The sequence below is a fragment of the Vombatus ursinus genome, unplaced genomic scaffold (genome assembly GCF_900497805.2).
Source record: "Vombatus ursinus unplaced genomic scaffold, bare-nosed wombat genome assembly UNPS02014768.1, whole genome shotgun sequence".
Lineage (NCBI taxonomy): Eukaryota > Metazoa > Chordata > Mammalia > Diprotodontia > Vombatidae > Vombatus > Vombatus ursinus.
Window position 1 is genome coordinate 5,444,386 of NW_020954546.1, and position 13,848 is coordinate 5,458,233.

General features: G+C 44.0%; 1 protein-coding gene across 3 annotated transcripts; it reads left to right on the forward strand.

The window, feature by feature from the left end:
• The first annotated feature begins 3,335 nt into the window (after nt 1–3,335).
• LOC114043059 (ubiquitin carboxyl-terminal hydrolase MINDY-1-like) lies at nt 3,336–13,548 on the forward strand. Of its 3 annotated transcripts, none has more exons than XM_027861943.1 (10): nt 3,336–3,907; nt 8,461–8,965; nt 9,349–9,406; nt 9,774–9,838; nt 10,198–10,356; nt 10,711–10,813; nt 11,034–11,176; nt 11,785–11,976; nt 12,508–12,654; nt 12,943–13,548. In XM_027861943.1, the coding sequence occupies exons 2-10, from the start codon at nt 8,513–8,515 to the stop codon at nt 13,021–13,023; spliced, it is 1,401 nt and encodes a 466-aa protein (XP_027717744.1). In that variant the 5' UTR covers nt 3,336–3,907; nt 8,461–8,512; the 3' UTR covers nt 13,024–13,548. The 3 variants fall into 3 exon arrangements, with proteins under 3 accessions (XP_027717744.1, XP_027717743.1, XP_027717745.1); XM_027861942.1 differs by having other exon boundaries at nt 8,511–8,965; XM_027861944.1 differs by having other exon boundaries at nt 8,511–8,965; nt 12,535–12,654.
• Nucleotides 13,549–13,848: the final 300 nt, after the last annotated feature.

Sequence of the window (13,848 nt, forward strand, 5' to 3'; positions counted from 1 at the left end):
CTTTACTAGTTGTATGACCCTGGGCAAGTCACTTAACCCTGTTTGCCTTAGTTCCCCATCTGTAAAATGAGCTGGAGAGGTAATCTGCAAACAAGTCCAAAATCTTTGCCAAGAAAACACCAAAATGGGGTCGGGGGAGTTGGAAATGACTGAGCAACAAGAAACTGAGGTTGGGTGAGGTTAAGTGATTTGCTCAGGGTCAAATGACTTTGTTAGTTTGAGAGATCCAGAGGTCCTGAGTTCACTAGGTGGACCCTTCTATTGACAGGAGCAGTTCCTGTATCAGGGAGAGTACCATCATCAGTTACTCCTGACCTAACCAAAAAGATGGGCTTTGAGGGAGAGAGTGCAAAGACAAAGTAAAATGTGAAATGACTGATCAGTGGTTCTGTAAACTGCATCATGTTCTGATATCTATGATTCAACCTCCTGGCACAATGAGATAGAAAATATGTTACCAATTCCCTGGTTATTGTCCATGTCTGCTGAGAGTCTTTTGTGTCTTTTAGCATTTCTTTTCTATGTAGAAAAACCTGTCTCATACTTTATTTGTATCGTACATTGAATAACTTCCTATTTCCCCCTTTGAGGAGAACTATACATGAGTCAAAACCTAAATTGTAAATAATATGTCCCCAGACTGCCAAGGTAGGGGCTCAGTGAGCTAAAGTGTATGAGAAAAAAAAAATCCTGTCCCTTCTTCTAAGTAATCACATTCCCTCAAGACTGAACCTGGTCTGGGCCATGGGCATGTGTTCAGAGCAGAGAGGGGACACCTTAGTGGAGACAGTGGACACAGTGCCTCAATATCTTGGGCCCAGCAGTGGCTCTTAATATTAGGCTTAAAACAATCCAAAACCCTTCACTAGACCCTATCATCCCCTCAGGCTATCATCCTAAAATTCTACCTCTCTTTTCAGCCAAACTCCTGGAAATAACTGTGTCTATTGGTTGCCTCCCTCTCTCACACTCACTTTTCAACCCTTGGCAGTCTGGTTACCAAACCATCACTCAAATGAAACTGCTCTCTCTATGTTTATCAAGGATTTCTTGACTGCCAAATCTGATTCTCAGTCCTCATCCTCCTTGACCTCTCTGAAGCATTAAACACTGTTAACTAGGTACTGTACCTTTTCTTTCCTATATTTTCAGCACACTGGTCTCTCTCAGTTCTCATTCTACGTCTCTGACCACTTCTTCTCAGAATCCTCTGCTGGCTCATCATTCTTATCATGTTCCATAACTGCTGGTGAACATAGTTGTGTATTGGATCCTCTTCTCTTTTCTGTCAACCTATTCTCTCTCAGTGACCATATTAATTCCTGTAGAGTTTAACTATCATTTTTATGCAGATGACTCTTAGATCTGTATATCCAACTCTAGCCTTTCCCTGGGTATCACCAAGGGCCAACTAGGCATTTCGAACTTGATGTCCCAGAGACATCTTAAATTTAACATATGCAAACCAGGAACTAAATACCTTTCTCCCCAAAACTAGACTTTCCTATTTCTATAGAATATATCAGCATTCTTCCAGTCTCCCAGAAACATGTGAATTTTCCTCATTTCCTACCTCTCTTTTACTCTACCCATCTAGTCAGCTGCCAGTCTTGCTGTAGCTATCTCCATGTCATTTCTCCCTTTGGACCTCTTCTATTTCTATTGCCACTAGCACTGCTTAGGCCCTCATAACCTCTGCCTACGTTATTGCAAAGGTCTCTTGATTAATCTGCCTGCCTTAAATATTTCCCTATTCCAGTCCAACCTCCATACATCTGCCAAAGTGATTTGCCTTCAACACAGGCCTCACCATGTTATTCTCTATTAAATAAATTCTAATGGTTCCCTCCTGACTCCAGGATTTAACATAAACTTCACTATTTAGCTTTTAAAGCCTTGTACAACGTTGTCTCCAGCTATCTTTCTAGCCTCCTTGAACATTTCTCCCCTTCCCACACTAATCCAGCCAAAGTCACCCTCTCTCTGTTCTTCATATAACACATTCCATCTCTCATCTCTCTGTCTTTGTACTGGCTACACCACATGCCCAAAATGTACTTTTGTCTCACCTCTGCCTCAGAATCCCTCTCTTCCTTCAAGATATGTTCAAGCTCCAGCTGCTACATTTAGCATTTCCTGATCTCCGCTACTAGTGTCCTCCCTCCCAAGCTACTTCGTATTTAACAATGTTGTATTTATTTTCTTTATATTTATTTCATACCTACTTACGCGTGTACTTGTTGTCTCCCCCAGCAGAATGTAAATTCTTTGAGAATAGGAATTGCTTCATTTTTTTATTTGTATCCTCAGCACCTAGCCGTGCCTAGCACATATAGGCTCTTTTAAAATGCCTGTTGACTGACTGACACCTTCTGTTGCTATATACTTATCTGTATATGTCTTGTATCCCTGGGTAGAATGTGACCTTGAAAACAGAGACTTTCATTTTTGAAATTGGGAAGTCTGGAAGTAAGGGTAGGTTAGAGGGAAAAAGAAAGGGTCCTATTTTGAAAATGTTGAGTCTGAGGTACCTATGGGACATTCCAGCTCTCAGTCTTCTATGATCCTAATGACTTCTTGCCACCCTAACTCATCGCTTGCCCTTCTAAGACCCAGAATTTCCACCCACTCCCAACTTAGTTCATCCCCTTTCAAGACTTCTGTTGGGTACTTTGTATACCTAGCACCTAGCACAATGCCTGACTCATAGTCACTTAACGATTGTTCAGTTGAACTTAGGGTCCCCTCAGAATTTAGAAATGGAATTCCTACCTCCTTGTCACTTATTTTCTCAGGAGTCCCCATTTACCTTCATCCTACCCTCCTTACCCCAATGTACTGCCCCTTCACACGTTTTCATTTACTTATCTATCTTTTTATTTCCCTCTCTCAACCCCTACTTCTTCTTTGATGCTCCCTAAGTTGGTTATTAATGGGAATGATAGTAGTGGGGACGTGGCCTAAGCACTGGAACTCAGGAGTCTTGGACTGACTGTGCTATGTTTTCAGTTACCACTGGGTGTAAGGCTGTACAAGGAGAGCTCAACAAGTTTGTCTAGGGCTCAAAAATGACACAGCAAAGGCTCGGGGAAAGGAGAACAGGGGCTAAGAGCACCAGGAGGGAACAAGGGCAAAAAAAAAAAAAAAAAAAAAAAAAAGCCAAAATACACGTTGGCATGAAATGAGTCAATTGCAAGCAAAACACACTGAAAGCTCCGGGAGTGCTGGGTGGACAGTATGTTGTCCCCTCCCTCTCCTGCTCCTACCCCCTCTCTTGCTCTTCCCTGATCTCACCAGAGAGGCACAAGAGTCCTCATCCTCTCTAGCAGCAGTGGGAGGGAACAGAAGGGCTCTGTTGTTTTTCTCGCTTCCTTCTCGTTCTCTCTCTCTCTCTCTCTCTGTCTGTCGCCAGCTGCTGACCACGGCAGATGGCTCTTATGAAAACCTTTTGGAATTCGGCTGTCTGCCCCCTGCCCCAGGGAATCTGTCTTTAACTGATGATTTCTCTCAATAGAAAAAAAGAAGGAAAAAAGAAGAACAAACAGAAACTTCCCCCTGGAAAACCAGGCTTTAGTCAGGGCCTGGAGAGCACACCCTAGATCTGGAGACCCTCCCAAAGCCTAAAGGGGTTTGCGTATTCGAAGGTTATACAGGATGGGGCTGAGGGGAGAAAGCTGAGCTGTATCTGTGGCACCCTCCTCTCTTTCCCACTGCCCGACAGTGGTGGGCGTGAGTACGAAACTGCTTCCACCAAGCCTGGACACCAACCAGCTCTGAAGCCCGTCAGCCCAGGTGTTGACAGCTGCAAGAAGCTATTGAAGCTGAGCCGAGAGCATCCTTCTCTGGATTGGGAGCCCCCTAGCAAACTCCTGAACTGAGTCCCTGAAGAAACTCCCTCTGGTTTAAGGTAAAACTTTCTTTTAATTCCTTCCCCTACCCTCATCTCTTTCCCATGTAGCCTTTGGGAGATGACACCACCCTCCCAAGCTTTATTCCACACATTCTGAAAGGTCTTTTGAGGGGGGAAATGTAGGAGATTTTTTGGTTCTTACATTTTCTTTCCTTTAATGCATCTTGCTCCTTTGTGTAGGGAAGTGGATGGGGCACCACGATACTCTTTTTGAGTTATTTGGAAGAGAAACTCTGAACCATGAATGGAGAGTCTGGGGGACGGTGAAAAGGAATTTGGGACAATGAGGGATTTAAGTGAGAAAGGGAAGTTTCCTAGGGTCTCCTTGAGATAGCTACAAGTCTCTTTTCTTTTGCCTTCATATCTGTCATAATTGGCTGTTCCCTAAGAATTCCCTGATAATGTCCCTTATCTCTCAAGAAAGGGCTGAGGCTTTATTTCATCCTCACTGACTTAAGGTAGAGAGCATGGTTAAGAATTTGGGGAGCCAAGAGGAAGAGAGAATTGATCAGTTTTGGTTTAGCTCCCACTTAACCTCTGCTACAGTGAAATGAAGTGAAATCCTAAAGCCCACCAAACTAAGGGTGGGCATAGGGACAGGATGTACTTTGTATACCTTGAGAAATAGGTCTCTGTCCAGTCTGGTCATTATATTTTTTAAAATTTTAATTTACTTATTTTTAGTTTTCAACGTTCACTTTTATAAGATTTTGAGTTCTAAATTTCCCCCCTCCCCTCTTCCCAAGACAGCATGCAATCTAATACAGGCTATACATGTACAATTATATCTGGTCATTATTTCTAATACTCAAGTTCTCTTGTTGTCTAGCCCCTAGTCCCTGATCTAGTCTCTTCTGACCTGATAGGACCCCATTCTTTTTATTTTTATTTTTTATTTTTTAATTTTAATTTTTTTTTTTTGGTGAGGCAGTCAGGGTTAAGTGACTTGCCCAGGGTCACACAGCTAGTAAATGAATGAGGCTAGATTTGAACTCAAGTCCTCCTGACTCCAGGACTGGTGCTGTATCCACTGTACCACCTATCATCCCCATCCCATTCTTTTTAAAGGGTATCTGCCTCAGAAGTCTTTAATTAACTTCCAATCCCCCAATTATTTATAAATAGATTCTGGCACTACACAGAAGATATGAGAGGGGCTTTCCAAACTGTTCCACATTTACCGATCATTTTAATATCAACCTCCTGTTTTCTTTAAGTGCCCCCAGGAAGGTTGGGGGAATAAGACAGAGAGAAAAAAGAGGGAGAGAAGAGAGAAAGAGAGAGAGAAGGGAATAAAACACGAAAGTACTTTCTGTGCATTCTGACTTAAAATTAACAAAATATAATGACATGCAGTTGGCTGTCATATACTTAAGTTGAGAGGATGGGTAGTTTGAGTACATATGCTACAGCCATATTCCTCCAATTCTTCTAACCTGAACTTTCATTTCCCATTCCCCATCTCCAGTTCTTCCTATAACTTCCACCCTCAAATCTCTGTGTTTCAAAATGGGGAGTATTCTGGGCTAGTACAGGGAAATGAAAAATGCATGATTTCTATGAAGATTTCATTTCTCTCTCAGAGAACCTGTGTAAAAGGAATTCGAAGAAGGTTCAAGGGGGGATGTTTCCTGGAGATCAAGGCCTAAGACCCTTTTCATCAACTATCATCCAAGACATGTTTACATCCTTGTTGCTACTTAGTTAAATGGTTATAGACATAAAGGATATAAAGATAGCTAGATGAATGTAAAACAAGAACATTCATTAAACAAGTAAATTACTTATTTATTTACTGACCCAGTCATGTATAACCTGAAGCTTAACCTTTTAAGTTTTGAGTTCACAACTGGATGCAGGCACATAAGCCTTGTCTCTTTGTCTTCTATCATTCCTGATGAGTTGCCTTTGGGAAATTTCATGCTATAATTCAAACTCAGTCTCCAAAGATGGGGGTAAAAGGATCCCTAGCTCCTGTACAGGCGTTCAGGGTAATAGTGCATATTGAGTACAGGACAGACTTTGCTCCTTAGAAAATGCAAAAACAAATATTCACTGTCTCTAAGAAGTCAATAAGATTCTCCTTCCCTTGCCAGTGAGTCCCACCCTCCTCAAAGGGCCTACGTGGTCCTCCAGAGTCTTAGTACCACCCTGGTTCAAATTCCTTAGGATGGGAAATGAACTTGAGGTTGTTAGGGAGACAAACCCCAAATATTCTGGTGAGTTTCTGTTTCATCTTCATCTAGGCATTAAGCATTAGCGTCTCAGACTACCCCTAGAAAGGAAGAGCATTGCTAGATATGTACCTCCTTCCCAATGGACCTACACCATCCAAATAATTCATGATAGTAGAGAACAATAAAAAGAGCTTTTGCTCCCTCATGTTGCAGCTTGATTCTCTTGCTGCTCTTCCCGTTCAAGGAGTCATATGTATAATCCTCTTCTTCTTCCTTAAGAGGCTGGTGCTACCCAATAACTTCCGTTCTATCTGTAAAAGCCTAAATACCAAAATTCTCAGACTTGAAGTTATTAGAAAAACAATCCCAAGGTTGATATTGTCCAGGAAATGCCCCTTTATCTTATGAGAAGGCTGGATTCTAGGGTCATACTGACCAGGACCTTGACATTGACCAGGAAATCTCCGCTCCGTCCAGGAGGTATTGGGCTTCTTGGATTTTTGCTCTGGGAACAATCCTCTTAGGCCAAATGGATGATAGTAATGCACCTCCCATGTATTTCTGCCCAATGGAAGTCATTGTAGAAGGGAAGATGGATTTGGGAACCCTCAGAGCCCAGGTCTTACTCTCTATTCTGTTCTCCAAAAAGACAAAAAGGATGAAAGGCTTGGTATGTCTGTTTTAGTTCATAGGCCCTGCACAAAGGAGTATTCTGACCTGATGACTGAGTCAACTGATCTATTCCAAATCAATCCACAACAACCTAAACCAATCTCCAATCTATAAGATTCAATCACTCGCCCTCAGTGAGTTATCAATATATCTACGGATGCCAATGAACATGTCCACACCATCTGTGGAGAGATAGAATTAAAGTCTCAGACAAAGGTTCATCTCTGTATAGAGCCTCACAAGTTAATCATGGAATTCCCTGACCTTATTCATTATATACAATCAAGGGGGGAAATGCATGTTGTATATATGTATGGGGTGGGTGAGGTTCAAAAGAGGTGAACGTATTTGATGAAGTAGAGTTGGGAGGAAAGTTATCCCTGTCTTCCAATTAATCCAGAAAGGTTTCCTTACTATTTTAGGAATTGCTTCTGTGCTCTGGGGCTGGAGATCATAGTGTATGATCAGGGCTTCAATTTAGTCTCCATAACTTATTCCTTTTTTTTTTTTTAAATTGGGCAATGGGGGTTAAGTGACTTGCCCAGGGCCACACAGCTAGTAAGTGTTATGTGTCTGAGGCCGGATTTGAATTCAGGTCCTCTTGACTCCAGGGTCAGTGCTCTATTCACTGCACCACCTAGCTGCCCCCTCCATAACTTATTCCTATATTTCTTTTCCTCACCTACAGGGAAGTCCTTCCCAAGGTCTATCTTTTACTCTTCTGCTGCAGTTTGGGGCCATGCAAGGAAAGGAGGTTTTCTCAGAAAAGCATAAAATGTCCCTCAATGCCCTAAAGGGGGCATTATTCTAATTTATTATCCATCTTTTCTAAAAACTCCAAGTACCTTAAACTTATTCACTCTTTGACCCCTTCTGAAAAAGAAGGGAGAAAGCAGATAATTTGTTCTTTGAGGAAAAGCATAAAGCTTCTGTCTATTCAAGGTATCTCTTGGGCAGGCAGGTAGCAGGGCCTTGGTGTAAGACAGAGGGGTCCAAGGGGCAGCTAGATGGCACAGTGGATAGAGCACCAGCCCTGGATTCAGGAAGACCTGAGTTCAAATCTGAACTCAGACACTTGATACTTACTAGCTGTGTGACCCTGGGCAAGTCACTTTTCACCCCCCTGCCTTGTCAAAAAAAAAAAAAGACAGAGGGGTCCAGACAATGATTTCAATCCTCTTCTTTCTAAGAGTTATGGTTTCTGAGAGTCATGGCTGGGATTATTGTCTTGATGTTCTTCATCAGGTTAGCAGAACACCAAAATTTTAATAATTAGTGCTGTTTGGTGGGGGGGTTTTCTTCCTCTATCTCCTTTGTGTGGCTCAGTCCCCTTGTTTCTCTTCTTATTCTTGTTCCTTTTCTCTTCTTCTTATTCTCTTTGTTTTTGAGAGCTGATTCCAGTCTGCGCTCCTGATTTCACTGGAGTAATCCACCACATATTTGTATGTTTTCTCCTCTTTAGTTCCATCTAGTAACAGCCAGATAGAGGCAGACAGTGACCCTCTTGTTTATACAAGCCAAAAAAAGAAGTTAGTCCTGTTTGTACCCAGTAGAGGTGCCTGAACCACACCCAGCTTTTCATCACTGTCACTACTCTCCTTTTCCTAGACTTCCCTAGCTCTACCTATATCTGACGCTTAACTTTTCCCTGAACTATTCACTTTGCTGATAACCAAGCCTGGACTGAACGTATCCTTGCAGTCATTGGAGAGGGTTCACCTGTGGAACACAACCGACTTGCTTCCTTCTAGCCATGGAGCACCCTCAGCCTGGCCAGCCATCCTCTGATGAAATCAGGACCCCAGAAGCAGACACCGTTGAAAATAATGAAGTCCTGTCAGAGTCAGAGTTGGACCCTAAAGACAAAGATACTCAAGATACTAAGGGTGCAGCTGGAGGGCAGGAACCAATAGACCAAGTCTCACTGCTCGCCCAGGACAAGGGTAACTTGGAGTCACCCCCTCCAGAAGATGATCTACAGCAACCAGGACCAGCTCTAGGAACCCAGAACTCAGAAGAAGCAGTGAAGGAGGAGCCCAGCCCTCAGGAGCTGCCCCAGTCTCCTTCAAACCATCAGCTTGAGCCTGACTTTTATTGTGTGAAATGGATCCCCTGGAAGGGGGAGCGGACACCCATTATCACTCAGAGCACCAATGGGCCTTGTCCACTGCTTGCCATCATGAACATCCTCTTTCTTCAGTGGAAGGTATGCATATATATACATGTAAAGGGGGGCACAGGAGGAGTTTCTGCTGAGGGGAAGTGTAGAATGCCTCCTTTTCTAGCTACCTTCCACGTCATTCCTTTTTCTTTCAAATGGTAACAGAACTTCACATTATGCCATCTGTTTCAGTAACTCAAAGATAGATCCCGTTCTTCTTTGTCTTATCCCCTTGAAAAGGAGAAGTTTTTCCTGATATTTAATCTCATTTTTTTTAACAGTAGTTGTAGATGTTTTTATTCATATCACTTCATCCACCTAGCCTACCCACCACCCATAGCTCCCTTTTTCTACAATGCTTTGTGTTCTGGAACTTGTGAAAGGACAGAAACACCATTAATTCTTTGGGCATTCCTTCTTGTCTTCAGGTGAAGCTGGCCCCTCAAAAGGAAGTGATCACTTCAGATGAGCTAATGGCACATCTTGGTGAGTGAGTTGCATGTGGACTGGAGTGGTATTCAATGCAGCTCTGCAGGTAGTTGATTTGTCTAGAATTGAAATTCGGAAGAGCAAGGGGTTTTCCTTGTGAGACACTTTCTATGAGTCTGGCTGGTAAAAGAACATCAGGTTGGTCATCAGGAGACCTGAATTCAAGCTGTTGCTTGGCTACTACTTTTCTGCCTAGCCTCCCTGGACTTGTTTGCTCATCTAATAAAATGGGAGGTTGAAACGAGATGCATTCTAAGATAGCTTCATATCTGGCTTCTCTTCTGGATCTCCAATTCTGCAAGGGAAGGGAGAACCTGTTTGGGAGGTTTGTGAGGGTTAGTTCATAAAGGACTTTCTACTGTAGGAGACTGTCTACTATCCATCAAGCCACAAGAGAAGTCAGAAGCACTACAGCTAAACTTTCAGCAGGTAAGGCAGGAGGGACTTCCAAGATAGAGATCTGAAGATTTATAGGGAATGGAGGGTGGCAATTCACCACTGGGCACTTTAGACAAACCTTCTCCCCTCTTTCCTTAGTGTATTTCCCTTTTCCCCATTTTTAAGGGCAGGGGTTCTTTCTCCTGGAAAGATCCTTATCTGTTTGGGTTGATGAAGCAAAGGCAGGGATCAGAAGGGTTTTGATGAATCATGCAAGGTTCGAGGGAAGGTGAATCAAGACTATTGGGCCTAGGGAGTTCAGAAATAGCAGGATTCTGTTCTCTTCTTGGAGATGTGTGGAGGTATGGGCTAACTTCTTTGTCTCTTCCCTCCCCCCCCCCCGCCCCCAGAATGTAGATGATGCAATGACAGTACTACCCAAACTGGCCACGGGTCTGGATGTCAACGTGCGGTTCACAGGCGTCTCTGATTTTGAATATACACCTGAGTGCAGTGTCTTTGACCTACTTGGAATTCCCCTCTACCATGGTTGGCTGGTAGATCCACAGGTGAGGGTACAAGGAGTTCTATTTCTCCAAACAAAACTGAAGCAAGACAAGGTGCTGGGGAGAGCAGCAGGAACAGAATGGGGGTTAAGAGGGAAAGGAGAGGAAGAGGGCTGAGGGGGCTATTAGAATACAGAATGGTTGATGGGAATTTCTGGGCAGATTAACCTTAAACAAAAGACATTAAAAAGAAGTATAAATAGCACGTGCAAACCTGTACCAGTTCTTTATGAGTTGAGAGATCGGGCACCTTTGGTCATGTTACTGTAGCCAAGGTGAGATATAGGAGGCATCCTACGTCCCTGGGGTGGTGGGGAGGGGGTTCTTCTCATTCACGCAACCTCATCATCCTTGTAGAGCCCTGAGGCTGTGAGTGCAGTTGGCAAACTGAGCTACAATCAGTTGGTGGAGAAAATCATCACCTGTAAGCATTCAAATGATACCAACCTCGTGACAGAAGGTAATGCCCCCTACTCTCTACCATTAGAACACACCCCCTGCTTTATGGGGAGGGGAGAATGAGGCAGGCAACAGGGCAGGTGGAGGTAATGTTTGGGGAGGTAAAAAGAATTGCACTTTAAAGGGCCCCCAGAGTTTTAGGATCATCTCTGGGCGATCCTTTCAGCTTCAAACTCTGGATCTACATCAAAATTCATCCCAATCTGTGTTTTCCTTGCCAGGCTTAATCGCAGAGCAGTTCCTGGAAGTGACAGCAGCACAGTTGACATACCATGGACTATGTGAGCTAACAGCAGCTGCCAAGGAAGGAGAACTCAGTGTCTTTTTTCGAAACAATCACTTTAGCACTATGATCAAGCATAAGGTGATAGAGGTTTCAGGGGGTTAGGGGCTTGTGTATTCCCAATGACCTCTTTCCTACATAATATTCTCCCAGTTCACTGTGTTTAAGCTAATGTCCTTCAATGAAGAATTTGGACTCCATCTCCATAGCCCTTGGGTAGCAGGCATTGCAGTGAGGAAGAAGCAGGGAGAACAGGACCACAGGGATCACATACTTAAGATACATTTATGCTCAGATATCCCCTTATTCCCAAATAATGCACTAAGGCCCCTTCTAGCTCTAAATCTATGATCCTATGGAAACATATGATAAAAAAAAAAGATGCATATAACCAAAATTACGCTCACACTCTTTCACCAAACCCAGGAGATTCAAATGTGCCCCAATTGCTTCCTAGCAATTGTACCTCCACAAAATCCCCAACACTCCTTCCCATCAACTGTTTTTTGAACACTTTCTTTTACTTTTTTTTTGCTGAGGCAATCGGGGTTAAGTGACTTGCCCAGGGTCACACAGCTAGTATGTGTCAAGTGTCTGAGGCCGGATTTGAACTCAGGTCCTTCTGACTCCAAGGCTGGAGCTCTATCCACTGCACCACCTACCTGCCCCACTTTCTTTTACTTTGACAGAGTCATCTCTACCTATTGGTCACGGATCAGGGCTTTCTGCAGGAGGAACAGGTGGTTTGGGAGAGCCTGCACAACGTGGATGGAGACAGCTGCTTCTGTGACTCTGACTTCCACCTAAGCCAAGCTCTGGGCAAGGAGGCGGGAGCGGGGAGTGGGGCTCACTCTCAGGAGACCCAACGACAAGTGGATCAGGTGAGTGGGTCAGGCAGGGGCTCATGTTGGTTTCATGGGGCAACAGCAGGTAAGGAATAAGGGACGTAATTTGATGTTTTATCTGTTTTTGATGATCTAGTCCAGGTTCTGTGATCAACCTCTTTGGCACTCTGGTAAAACCTACAGACTCCTTCTCACAATATTTTTTGTTTGTTTGTTTCCCCCAATTTGTAATTGATGCGAGATTTCAGTTAGAGGTTAGTGAAAATAAAATTGTATTTTTTTTACCCATTCCAAGTTTACAAACCCCCTGAAATCAGACTCAGGAGTCTGTGGATCTCAGGTTAGGGCTATCCATCTACTTTCTTTCTTTCTTCTCCTGCTTTCTATTTCCCTACTTACTGTCTGACTATACAAGGTTAACTGGTTTTTTGGTTTGGTTTTGTCTCTGGCTACAAGGGAGAAAGGCCTGGTGATCTGGGGTGGGGCGGGGGGGATGACGGATTTATCGGTAAAGCTAGAACTGAGTTTCCCTAGTGTCTTTCGTCCTCGGCCCGTTTTCTTTTTCAGGACTATATGATTGCCTTGTCCCTCCAGCAACAACAGCAACGAGGGGCCTTGGGTCTCAGTGATCTGGAACTGGCCAGGCAGCTGCAGCAGGAAGAGTACCAGCAACAGCAGGCACTGCCCATGCCACCCCGTGCCCCATCCCCACAGGTAACCCACCCTAGCACTAGTCCTGGTACTCCCTCCTAGGCAGGGCCTGTTCTGGTCTCCCTGATGCTAGTCTTTTTCCCCAAGTGTCCCTAATCTCAGTGTCTCTCACCTCTGCTTTTCTCATCTTCAAACTCCCAAACCTTCCAATACTCTCCCCTCCTACGATTCTATCAGTACTCCCTTTCACTTTTGTCTTTTCTAACGTCCCATCAGCCTAGAACCCCAAACTCTACTTTTTCTGATACTTTTCCAGGGTAGATAATTGACCAGTTGTTCATGTTGATACAGGAGAGAGGAGCCTCATCTGGACGTCCAACCGGAGAACGTAGGCAGCGATCAAAGCAGGAGTCAGACTGTGTCCTCCTATAGCTGCATCCCAAGCCAAGTTGTTGTGCCTAGTCTGATGTGCCCCACTTCTTTGAGAGGCTTCTCATTATGGTTCCTCCATTTGCGCCTGTTCACCCTAGCCCTTCTGGGTTTTCTTAGTAGTGGGGTACTAGGGAGCAGGGGGCAACTGCCATGGCAAGAGCTGATCAAGTCCACGGGGCTATTCTCAGTGTTGTCCGAGAGTTGTGCCTCCTACATCTCACACCCACCTGCTGCTGTCCCCGATCCTTCTCCCCATTATGCAGGGAAGCATCGAGATAAGGGGCAGGGTTCATGCTGCCCCATCATCTGCTCCATAATACAGAGACACTAATGCACAGACTCAGGCTCCTGGGTGAAATTTCTTAGTCTAGAGTGTCCCTTTCTCCCCAGCTCCAGTTGGCTGGACTTCTCTTGGCTGTCCCCAGGGCATGCTTCTCATTTTGGTTTCAGGGTTTTGTTTGGGTTTCTACCTGGCATTTTTAATGTCTTCTTAGAAGTTTGAAAATAAAACTTCTTTCCTGAGTTTTTTTTTTTTTCAACCTTACGCTTCATATCATCCTATGGGGCAGGGTGGAGTAGAGTATTTGTCATGGTGAGGTGTGGAAAAAGGGTGAGGAATGTGGAGGACTGCTTATCCTAGGGCCAACAGAGGGAGCTGAAATTCCATTTTGCCGCTCTTATTTTTTTCACTGTAGGTCCTATATATTTAGTGTTCCAATTCTAAATCAACACTTTAAATCAACATTGGTGTATGAGATCTGGGTCAGGCTACATGTTGATCACAGAAACTTTAAAAGGCATCCTGGTCCACATTCCCTATACCCC

What these genes read in the sequence shown, in the direction of transcription:
- LOC114043059 (XM_027861943.1), top strand. Translation starts at nt 8,513, where the DNA reads ATGGAGCACCCTCAGCCTGGCCAGCCATCCTCTGATGAAATCAGGACC. An exon ending in TGAGCTAATGGCACATCTTG is followed by an intron (nt 9,407 to 9,773) that starts GTGAGTGAGTTG and finishes TTTCTACTGTAG; the next exon opens with GAGACTGTCTACTATCCATC. An exon ending in TACAGCTAAACTTTCAGCAG is followed by an intron (nt 9,839 to 10,197) that starts GTAAGGCAGGAG and finishes CCCCGCCCCCAG; the next exon opens with AATGTAGATGATGCAATGAC.